At 50.2% G+C, this 12500-nt stretch overlaps 1 protein-coding gene across 1 annotated transcript in view; it reads left to right on the forward strand.

The window, feature by feature from the left end:
* The window catches only part of LOC134060535 (uncharacterized), a 31147-nt gene that overhangs the window by 5067 nt on the left and 13580 nt on the right, over positions 1-12500 (forward strand). Inside the window, exons 4-6 of the mRNA XM_062517264.1 lie at positions 6775-6943; positions 8223-8517; positions 8619-9011. Of these exons, the coding sequence (XP_062373248.1) occupies positions 6775-6943; positions 8223-8517; positions 8619-9011 (857 nt within the window). The remainder of the gene's footprint in view (positions 1-6774; positions 6944-8222; positions 8518-8618; positions 9012-12500) is intronic.

Genomic DNA, 12500 nt, shown 5'->3' on the forward strand with positions numbered 1-12500 from the left:
AGGTGCGAGGCTGTGCTAAATGTGTTGTGCCCGAACAAAGCCGCCCACTGCTGTTGCCATTAGAGCCCGGGGCCTCTCATCCTCCACCACTGCGCTCTCTACTCTTCTTTTCTCTCCCCTTTCCATCCGGCAAAATGGGAGAGAGTAATAATTGAAGATTCCACATCTTGAAATGAAAACCCTTGGGTGGGTAATTCAAGGCTTATTACCCAAGGCTGAGGTATTTTTCTGCTTTCCAAGCATTAAAGGCTTATTTAGTGTTCTTGGGGAGATGGGAGACGGATAGCCATTATAAGAACAAAGAGGGGGATAATGGGAAATTGTGTGAAAAAAGGAGAGAGAGAGAGAGGGAGAGAGAGAGGGGGAAGAGGGGAGAGGTAAGAGGGAGGAAGAGAGAGTGATGCTCAATTGTGTTGGTCAGTCAGCCTTGGGTTTCTTTTCAGGCGCGGAACGCTTCACAGGCCCCCCACCATCGCCCCCCCCCCCCCCCCCCCCCCCACACACACACACACACACACACACACACACACACCCACACACACACACACACACCCACCACACACACCCTCCACCTCTCTTCTTTTGGTAAAACGCACCCGGGTGGGCCTAGTGTCACACACTACACCTGCTGCCTAAGCCACTTAGTGGTGTCTGGGACAAATTATGGAAGGAGGGGGTGGGGGGGAACGAAGGACAGGAAAAGGAAATGAGGAGAGAGAAGGAGAGAGAAGGAGGAGAGAGAGAGAGAGAGAGAGAGAGAGAGAGAGAGAGAGAGAGAGAGAGAGAGAGAGAGAGAGAGAGAGAGAGAGAGAGAGAGAGAGAGAGGGAGAGAGGGAGAGGGAGGGAGAGAAGGGAGAGAGAGACAGAGAGAGAGAGAGACGTCTTTCCCCTCTAGACCTGCTTGTTTTTCACTATTAACAAAAAAAAAAACTTTTTAATTTTTTTTTTATTATTATTATTATTTATTTTGATTATTTCATTGTCAGTTTCGTGTTTTAAAAGGTTCACTGATTATTGTTATAATATGCTTTGACAACACAAGTGCTCTTGTCATGTCAATAAAAGCTTTTTTTGAATTTGAATTTGAATTTGAGAGAGAGAGAGGGAGAGGGAGGGAGAGAAGGGAGAGAGAGACAGAGAGAGAATGGAGGGAGAGAAAGAGAAAGATAGATAGAGAGAGAGAGCTACAGCTGCCTGCTCCCATGGCGTTAACCTCTCTATGGGTCAGGCTTGCTTGGCATGCTCCAGCTCTCCCATGTCAGACATTTGCCTAAGAGCCGGCTCCTAATTGGAGGAGATTAAGATAGGTTGACATCGGGCTTGGCTCGGCCCAAATTGAAACGCTGTAATCCATTAGGTTTCATCAGATGGGGCACTTCTCCTGCATGCCCCCCTGAATAAAGCTGGCCCATATGAGGAAGTGTGTGTGTGTGTGTGTGTGTGTGTGTGTGTGGGTCGAGGGCACAGGGGGGGCCTCAGGTTACCTTGGCAGGGGAAGTGCCATACTGTTGATAACTGCAGGCACTTGCCAATCTAATGCACGATCGGGTGCCACACGCGCACTCGTGTGTGTGAGCGTGTGTGTTTGTAGCGTGTGTGTGTGTGTGTGTGTGTGTGTGTGTGTGTGTGTGTGTGTATGAATGTCCTGACAAATGTCTTGCTGCTTTGCGGTTGGAAGGATATGAAGATAGGAAGGCCTTAGATAGGGACCCACGGGCAGGTGGTGGAAGGTATCCACTTACAGGTGGTTCTTTGGCTCTCTGCGTTGGGTGGGTTGATGTGTGTGTGTGGGGAGGGGGGGGCAGGCTTCTTTGATAATGGCATGGGGGGGTAGAGATTGGTTTCCTGTGCAGTTGGGGATGGTTGCTCACTGAAGCTGGAGCTTATTTGAAAAGGATCCCTTCCCTGCCCCTACACCCCCCCCCCCCTCTCTCTCTCTCTCTCTCTCCCACTCTTCTCTTCTCTTCTCCCCTGGAGCGCACAGCCCACCCACACTAAATTAATTTTGACAAGGAACTTAAGATAACGTCAACTTAATTCTAGTGCTGGATTGGGTGGGTTCCAGGTGAGTCACAGAGAAGTGAAACTCTCCATCATATCTAATAAAAAAAGACCTCAGATGGACGGGTTTTTTTTAACTCTGCCTTTTTTTTCTCTCTATTTTTTTTTTTTTTTTTTTGCGAAGGCCTGCTTGCCATGCCAGCTCTGGTGTGATCTTAAAAAAAAAAAAAAAAAAAACGACTCTTATAATCTTTGTTTTTTGGTTGGGGGGGCAGACGGGTGAGGGTGGGGGGGATGATTGACAGGTGGGGAAAGGGAGCGAGTGTGGAGTGAGGATTTAAAGGATCCCTTCCTCTTCTCATTTTACAAAACCTTTCTTGTTTAGGTTGGGGAGTGTGTGTGTGTGTGTGTGCGGGGGGGTGCGTTTCTCATCCACTGTTTTTTTTTGCTAACCAGTCACAGGTGGGCTTGCTTCTTCCACCCTGCTGCTTTGTCAAGCCTCACTCTCTCCATCTCCCTCTCTGTCTCTTTCTCTCTCTCTTTCTTTCACTCTTTCTCTCTCTCCATCTCTCCCTCGTTCTCTCTCCCAGTCCATCTCCACTCGTCTTTCAGCCTTTCTCTTTCCCTCTGTAGTGGTAGGACACTAATCCGCAGGAAGTTGATTAGTCTGGGGCTGCTGAAGAACCTTTTGAGGTTGGGGTCATCATAGGAGGTGTTGTGAGGGGCTAGCACTGTCTGACACACACACGCATACACACAGACACACAATCACACACACACACACACACACACACACACACACACGCACCCACGCACCCCGACACACACTGACAATCACTCTTACACCCTTGCTCACTTTCAATCAAACCGTTAATCCCGTATCAAAGTGAAGATTAGTGCAGACAAGAAAGCAAGCATGTGTGTGAGCGCGTGTCAGAGAGAGCGAAAAAGCGAGATTGAAGACAGAAAAGACAAAGTACTGTAACCAGAGAGAGAGAGAGAGAGAGAGAGAGAGAGAGAGAGAGAGAGAGAGAGAGAGAGAGAGAGAGAGAGAGAGAGAGAGAGAGAGAGAGAGAGAGAGAGAGAGAGAGAGAGAAACCCATCAGTCGACAGAATAATCAATTCCTTTTGCCCAGTCATTTGTCTTTGTCTCCCATTAAGAGGCCTGGTCCGGGGAGTGGTGCACCCTGCGTGCTATTCTGCATCACGTTCGGCCTGCTGCTACTAATTGAGTGGCTGGAACATCACTCTCACCCTGGCAGACCGTGCTTTCCTCCGATCACCACACACACACACACACACCCACACTCCCCTCCCAACACACACACACACACACACACACACACACACAACACACACACACACACACACACACACACACACAAACTCCCCTCTCACACACACACACACACACACACACACACACACTCCCCTCCCAACCACACACACACACACACACACACTCCCCTCCCAACACACACACACACACACACACACACACACACACACACACCCCGGTCCCATCATCAGCCTCCTCCAAACCCTCCACCACCCCCCCCCCCCCCTCACCCCACTCCCCAGGCCCACCACCACCCACGCCTCCCTGGGCACGCGCAACAAGGGTGTCCCCTGACCTGCTATTGAGTGCCAGGCCCCCCCGGTGCCATCACCCCCGCGGGTCGCGTGATGTCTTGTAGGATTTTTTTTTCGGAGCTGACGGGAGCCTCCCGTTTTCCCCCTTTTGATGAACAAAAGGCACGTCTCTCTCTCCTCTCTCTCCCCGGTCTCTGGGTTTTGTCGATGGAGGGTTGGGTGAGTTCGTCTGGGCTCCATCGAGTGTGTGTGTGTGCGCATGTGTGTGTGTGTGGTGTGTCTGTGTGCATTAGTGTGTGTATGTGTGTGTGTGTGTGTGTGTGCATGTGTGCATTAGTGTGTGTGTGTGTGTGTGTGTGTGTGTGTGTGTGTGTGTGTGTGTGTATGCATGTATATGTGTGTGTGTGTGTGTGTGTGTGTGTGTGTGGGTGTGTATGTGTGTGTGTGTGTGTGTGTGTGTGTGTGTGTGTGTGTGTGTGCGTGCGTGCATTAGTGTGTGTGTGTGTGTGTGTGTGTGTGGTGTGTCTGTGTGCATTAGTGTGTGTGTGTGTGTGTGTGTGTGTGTGTATGCATGTATGTGTGTGTGTGTGTGTGTGTTTACGGTGCTGGAGCGGGATGTGGAGGCGGGGGTGGGCTGCACAGATGGGAGCTCATGGCGGACCTGCTGTCGTGAGTCCCGAGTCCTGGGGTGGCGCCCAGCTCCACCAGCACACACACTGCACCAACACCAACACCACCACCTCCAACACCACCACCTCCACCCTCACCACCACCACCGCCGCCCAACATCGCGCCGCGCCCGCACAAATCCTGTTTTATGTGCGCACATTAAAAGAGACTTAGGCCTATATTTCTGTCCACACACACACACACACATGCACACATACACACACACGCACGCAGGCACGCACGCCGGCCGCAGGTGGATGTCATGAACATGTCTTTCAGCGAGGATTGCCGAGGCAGCGAGGGGGGGGGGGGTTGATGGGCTGTCCATGCTGCGTGATTTCACGTGCCGTAAAAACAACACATGGGAAATGGTGCGTGTATTAGTTCCTGATGCGCCGCAAAGCCCATTGCTGGCATGCCATGTGTGTGTGTGTGTGTGTGTGTGCGGAGTGTGTGTGTGTCTTGTGCGGAGTGTGTGAAACACCAAGCCTCCCACCCCCCCAGGACTCGTCTCATCTTTGGGTATGTTGCGTAAATATTTTCACAATGGTCCGAAACCCATGTAATTCTAAGTTGCTGGTAATTATTATCAGAAAAAAAGCTTTTTGGATCCCCTCCTTCTTATTTGTTTGTCAGACTTCCACAGACGTGCGAGCCAGTTGCGGTTAAGTTCGCTGTGTGTTTTGCCTCCAAAATAGCAACCACCTTTGACATGTTTTTTTTTTTTTTTTTTTTCTGCTTTAAGTGTAGCTCGGGAAATCGTCGTGACAGAAGGAGTCGCGGAATACAGACAAACGGGTAATCAAAAGCAAGCACGCGGCGAAGTCGAGTCGGAGAACAGACTCCCAGTGCGTTTTGGAACAGTCTGTTTACGGCCTCGTTTTTTTTTTTCTCTTTTTTTCGCGGAGGGGCTCCTTTTATTTATATATTTGTTTTATAGTTTTAACACTGGGCTCTGGGCTATTAATTAAAAAGCAGAATGTTAGAGTTGCCGCTCCAGAATCCAGGCTGCCATGACCAGGGTGTCATCTGTGCTCGACAGAGCTCAGCTCATAATGAAACGAGACTTTTGCGCTGTTTTCCTGTTGGCAAATATCGCGTCGACTATAAAGGAAGCAGCAGAGTCGCAACTTTGTTTTTTTTTTCTTCTTCCTAGCAGCACACTTGAACAACTGTACATTTTTTACCCCCCCTCATCTGACTTGGATGTTGGGGCACACATTGTGAAAAATTAATTCTGCTTTTTATGCGTGACATTCTCTTTCTTTTCTAAAACATGTCATATTTTAAATGCCGTTTAATGTTTTGGTCGTTGTGAGGCATCTGGGGGCAATGCAAATATGCACGCCTGTCTGTGTGTGTGTGTGTGTGTGTGTGTGTGTGTGTGTGTGTGTGTGTGTGGCTTTGAAGGCTTGTGTGGGATGGGATTTTGGTTGCCGCGGCCGTCATTACACACACACAAACGTATGACATTCTAACACACACACACACACACACACACACACACACAGTCACAGTCACACACACTCACACTCACACAAACATTGCGTTGCGTCGCATGGCATTGCTTGATTTGCATGGAGACAGGGTGTACGAGAGCGGCAAAGCGCCGAGAGGTGTCACCTCTGATTTATCAGGCTTCAGCGAGGAGACTGCAGTAATGGTGTGTGTGTGTGTGTGTGTGTCTGTCTGCATGTGTGTGGCAGAGCAGGCCTGTGTGTGTGGTGGCACACACACCCTCCATGAGCGAGACATGTCACTCTCTCCCGCGTCGCTCCACCAGCCAATTTTCGAGGAGCTTCCAGACACCCCCGCTAGACGCCCGAGACACGAGATTATATTGATGTCTGTGTTCATTACGCGTGATGGCTCTCCTTTCTGGGGGATGGTCAGGGGGGCCAGACGCCAGACGCCGAGGCCTTGAGCTTGGCCTGGGTCCAGGGGTTGGGGATGTGGGTTGGTGATGTGGGTGGACGACGTGTCCTCGTCACTGCCTGATTTGAGTCGCGCATGTTCAAAACGTCCTTTTTGGTTGGAAAATCGGACTTTTCAGATTGAATAGTACTTATTACTCACTCAGCATTTAGGAAATATAAGGGCACAAATCCTGACCTTTTTGATGTAATGTTGTTTATGTTTTGTTTTAATATGTAGAAATACTGCTGTCTATGACCATCTTGGATTACTGATGTCTCTTGTAGCTAATATGGCCGTTGTTAAATGAATATTGCTCGACTCATCGGGCAACACGAGTCCTTCTCACCATCTTCTCTTGTCTTGTCTTCTCTTCTCTTCTCTTCTCCTCTTTCTCTTCTCTCTCTCCTCTCCTCTCCTCTCCTCTCCTCTCCTTCCTCTCCTCTCCTCTCCTCTCCTCTCCTCTCCTCTCCTCTCCCCTCCCCTCCCCACCCCTCTCCTCTCCTCTCCTCTCCTCTCCTCTCCTCTCCTCTCCTCTCCTCTCCTCTCTCCTCTCCTCTCTCCTCTCCTCCTGTCCTCCTCTCCTCCATGGTGCAGCATAGAGCAGAGCCTGCGGGACCTGCAGGGCAAGATGGGGGAGCACTGGGGTGGGGAGAGGCCCTCCAGCCCCACGGAGCTGCTGCAGTGGTTCCACCCGCGCCACCCCAACGGCCTCCGGCCCGTCGCCACGGGCCACCAGGAGCTGCTGGAGTTCTACAGAGCGCTGGTAAGGCCCGGCGTCGACACATACATGTACACACACTCTCCCTCAGAAACTCACACACACACACACACACACACACTTACACACACAAACAAGCACACAAGTACATACTGTACACACAAACACACACACACACTTACACTCGCAAACAAACACTCACACAAGCACGCACACACACACTTACACTCACAAGCACACCCACACAAACACGCACGCGCACATACACACACACACACACACACACACACACACACACACACACACACACACACACACACACACACACACACACACACACACACACAGAGTCACTCACACTCACAAACAAACACTCCCACAAGCACAACATCCTAGCCAATTCAAGGATGCCTGGAACTAATATGTAATGAGTGATATTACACAGATCGGCACACAACTGACATCTGAAGAAGTAGGTGAGTCATCACGATGGCTGAGATCATAGCACACTGTAGAAGCAGAAGAAGAAGAAAAAGAAAAAGAAAAAGAAAAGCGTTTGTGCAATAAAAAGATTGATCTATGCAAAGCGCTGCCTTTTCTTATCTTTTAGACGATGTAGTCCTTGCGAACACAAGCGCTTCAGATGGAGATGAAGGCTGCTGGAGAAAGTACATTGAGAGTGAGAGAGTGATAGCTGGTGTCTGAGGGCTAGTGTTGAGACTCTTATGAGCATTCCCCTGTATCGCGTTCTAACCTCAGTCTTGACCCGGATGATGGATGGAAAGCCTGAGAAAGAGGGATGAAATGATGCGATTGGCTGGCAGTAGTAAAGTATGGTGAAGTTTAGTCAAGCTATTGTCCCGTCTCAGCCTTCGGCTTCGTGCCTGCTGCGAACCACAGCTGTGGCGATATTGGCCAACAACACCACTCCCACTCGTGCGATAATGCTTAAATATTGTTTGAGATGAGGAGATCACCATTGCCTGCTTCTACTTAAATGCCCTACTTTCATGATATAATACCACTGTAGCTTGACCTTTTTACATTTTCCATAAATTTCACCCGAAACTTTTTGTGAGTAGTCTAAGTTAAACTTATTTCTTTACGTACTTACTTAGTAATACAATGCTTCAATAGAAGCAGAGGTCCATGTGTTGATGTTTTCGGAGGGATTTGCATTTACACTTTTTTGGTATCTTTCACTTTATTTTGCAGCAACAGTTCCTGTGTGAATAACTTAAATATGCAATACAAATTAAACCTACTTATTTACTTACTTACTTACTAATAAAATGATCCATGGTCTCTTTCGCCCTATTTGCAGCAACAGTTCCTGAAGGCGGAGGAGCACGGCGAGGAGGTGGTGCTGCAGCTGCTGGTGAACGTCTCCTACCAGTGCGGCGTCTCCTTCCCCAGCTCGGCCTCGCCGGGCCCCCAGCACCCCTCGCTGCTGCCCAGCGTCTTCTGCACGGTGCGCGACGAGCCGCCCCTGGAGCTGCAGGACCTGTGGGAGGACGTGCGGCTCCAGCTGCAGCGCCACCTGCTGGAGAAGCTGGAGATGGTCGGCGGCGGTAGTGGCGGTAGTGGCGGTAATGCCGCCGAGAGGGCAAGGGAGGAAGGCAAGGAAGGAGAGGAGGAGGAGGAGAAGAAGGAGGAAGATGAGGAGGAGGAGGAGGAAGGTTTGGTGTCTCGCGTGCCCAAGCGCATCGTCTGCCTCCAGCAGCTCCTCTTCCTCTACCCGGAGGGCCAGGTGTTGGCGCGCTACCAGCGTCTCCGCGCCAAGGCCGCGCGGGCGCTCCTCCAGGCCTCCCAGGCGTCCGCCGCGGCCCGGGCGGCCGAGCGGGGCTTCGAGCGGCTGGCGGCGGGCTTCCGGGGGGCTTCCGGGCGGCCGTGCCCGCCCTCGCCGCCATGGTGACGGAGGACCTCCACGCGCTCAACGCGGTGGGCGCCGAGCCGCACGCCACCCTGGGCTTCCTCAACCAGGCGTACCTGGGCACGGTCGCCAAGGAGATGGGCGCGCTGATGGAGCGGGAGATCGAGAACGCCCTGAAGGACAACACGGCGCCACAGTGGAAGGGCGCCCGCAGGCTGAGCAGGAGCAAGGCCACTGTCGGTCAGTACACGCACACACACACACACGCGCACAACACACACACACACACACACACACACACACACACACACACACGCACGCCATAGGTGGAAAAGTCAAGATTCAGAGTCCTACCACATATCTGTGCCAACCACTCACTTAAACCAGCCGATTCTAATTAGAACAACTCTTCAGCCAGGTAGAGCAGCGAATTCACCTGTTAAGTGCACAGGTAGAACGGATACGTGATTTTCCACCTCTGACACACACACACACACACACACACGCACACACACACACACACACACACACCCTCCCCCAAACCTCTCTATGAATACTCATCAAGTTTAAGTTTATGGTCACATACTCGATAAAGATGGCACATCAATTTGAAATGTTTTAGAGTCAGAGTTAACTCAGCTTCACCGAATAGCTTATAGACATATGAGTAGTAAAATAAAATAGTAACGGTAAGTGTAAGAAGTAAGATATTGAAGGTAATTCAGGTGACAATGATGTTTAAATGCATCACTTCACCTAGTGCAGAAGCTTTAGTTTGAGATGAGCACAACACAGTGGAACTGTATCTATTATATATGAAGCTATACGTGGATAAGAGAGAAGGAGTATGGAGGTGGTGGTGGTGTGTGTGTGTGTGTGTGTGTGTGGGGGGGTGTCTCTACACCCTTGTCGGTGCGGCCTTCTCTTTTTTCCTATTGCTTATCCCTGTATCTGTACGCCAGCCTTTGATTGCCAAGGACAAAAAAACACACACAAACACACACACACACACATCTGTCATCTCTCCTCTTGAGACGATCCAGATGAGAGAAAAGACTGGGAATAATACAGTCTGAGTGCTCTGGCCTGTACACTCACACACACACACATACACACCCCTCCCCACACACACACACACACACACACACACACACACACACATGCAGCTCAGTAAACCATCAAGTGCGTGACTGCAGGGCAGATTAGTTAGCTGAGGTCACTGGGGCCAATCAGAGGACCGAGCCAACACAAGTCTTTTTTGCCAGTTCAAGCCCAGAGCCCAGAGCCTAACCACTACCAAGTGGGGCTTTTGCACAGACATGTTCCGTAGTATTTCATTTGAATCAATTGTTGTTGTGTTTTTTTCTTCTTTTTTTTTTTCGTCTTGCAAAAATCCAGATGGCCCCGACCAATTTTGAATGCATTTAGCTGCAATTAGCTCTAAGCTGTTTAATTCAGGTGAGGTAAAACATGATTAAAGCAAGTAATTGCCTGAACCGAAGAGAAATAAAGCAAATTATTAGATTGATTTCATTACATTACATTGATAGAAGTAATCGGTTTGTTTGAAGGCATTTTATCGCTTTGTTTTGTTTGGGAGGGGCGTTTTGACATTGAAGGAAAAAAGCCCTTTCTGTCCTAATTGATACAAATCCTGGAGACAGGAGGAAGGATCTACGCCAGTGGACACACACACAAACTCACACACACACACACACCCGTGCGTGCGGTCCTCTCTCCATCAGTGTGTGTGTGTTCTCTTCTTTATCCTTTCCTCGTACTCCTCCTCCTCTCTGTGCACTGGAACATGCCCCTGAGACGTGGCGTTCCTGCTCTCTCTCTCTCTCTCTCTCTCTCTCGCTCTTGTCGCTCTCTCTTTCTCTCTCTCTCTCTCTTTTGTCGCTCTTGTCGCTCTCTCGTCTCTCTTTCTCCACTCTCTCTCTCTCTCTCTTTCTGTCTCCCTGGGGAAGCATCCTCCAGCATCAGATACTGTCAAACCACTCAAGCGTTTAACAGACTTCACACAAACACACACACACACACACACACACACACACACTCACAGACAGACACACACACACGCACACAGAGAGACACACAGACAGACTTATCATTCCTTTTGGGAAAGCGGATGAAGCATCATTGTTTCCTCCTCCAGATGTGAACCCTTTTGTTGGTCCTCTCTCTCTCCCGCCCTCCTCCCTCCCTCCCCTCCCTCTCGTGCCTCCACCTCTTTCTTCCCCTCCTCTGCCCTCCTCCTTTTGTCCCCCTCTCATCCCTCTCTTCCTGGGAGTAATGGGCTGAGGAGAGGGCTGGACGAGTCTAACACACAGGTCCACTGCTCAGGAACAATGGAGCCACTTCACTTGCTCCCTGTAGACCTTGCTGAGTGTGTGCGTGTATGTGTGTGTGTGTGTGTGTGTGTGTGTGTGTGTGTGTGTGTGTGTGTGTGTGTGTGCTCGTGTGACTGCCTACAAGCAGTTGAATGCCAGTCTCTCTGTGTGTGTGTGTGTGTGTGTGTGTGTGTGTGTGTGTGTGTGTGTGTGTGTGTGTGTGTGTGTGTGTGTGTGTGTGTGTGTGTGTGTGTGTGTGTGTGTGTGTGTGTATGTATGTGAATCTGTGTCCTGTTTGTGTGTGTTTGTGAGTGTGTAAATGAATTTGTATGCATTTAAGTATAGATGTATGTTTGATTGTGTGTGTGTGTGTTTGTGTGGTTTTTTTGTGTGTGTGTGTGTGTGTGTGTGTGTGCGAGTGTGTGTGTGTGTGTGTGTGTGTGTGTGTGTGTGTGTGTGTGTGTGTGTGTGTGTGTGTGTGTGTGTGTGTGTGTGTGTGTGTGTGTGTGTGTGTGTGTGTGTGTGTGTGTGTGTATGTATGTATGTGTGAGAGAGAGTGTGTAAATGAATGTTCATGTAAAGGCATAAATGTATGTATGATTGTGTGTGTGTGAGAGTGAATGAATACTTATCTATAAATGTATGCGTATGTGTGTGTGTGTGTGTATGTCCTCATCCTCATCCATATACTAGTGTGTCACCTCCCCTTGTGTGAGAGCGTCAGATTAGTCTGCAGTGGTATGCAGGTTATTTGCTTACATTAAAGCCATAATCCATGTGCATTCTTATCGGCCGCCGCATCTCCTCCCCTCATCTCCGAGGAGTCACCTCAATAGGCGTACGAGGCCCCCTCCGCACACCTGGACCCTGGAGCCCATCGTGTCCAACCACCGTCCCCCCGCCTCTGGTCCGATACCGGCCCCTCCGCCATCAATGGCGCTCGAAAGGTTTGAATAGTCCGACAGCCTTCGCCTCGCCTGCTCCCCCCCCCCCCCCCCCCCCAAGCCTCAAGGCTGCCGCGGTGCTTTTTTCAGCACCAGCAGATTTGCCTTGCTGACAGTTTCACTCTGCCGTGAAGTGCAGTTCACAATACAGAGATGAATATATCATAAACATTCATGTTTTTTTTTTCTCCCGGTTCTTCATCTTCCCACCTTTTCTGTCGGCCGCTGCGAGGATGTCTTTACCTGCACGTATAGCCCAGGCTTTTAAGGTGTGCTCCTCGGCCCCTGGAAGGGAGGGATGGCGAGATTGCTTTGGCCGGCTAGAATCTTCCAGAAAGCACCAGCAGACCCCCACCAACCCCCAACCCCCCCCTTTCCCACCCCCCTCTGTTTGTTAATATTTAATAAGGCCACACTTCAGTAAATAGTGTCTCGGGCAGGAGTTTACACTG

The sequence above is a fragment of the Sardina pilchardus genome, chromosome 16 (assembly GCF_963854185.1).
Source record: "Sardina pilchardus chromosome 16, fSarPil1.1, whole genome shotgun sequence".
In the NCBI taxonomy this organism is placed as follows: domain Eukaryota; kingdom Metazoa; phylum Chordata; class Actinopteri; order Clupeiformes; family Clupeidae; genus Sardina; species Sardina pilchardus.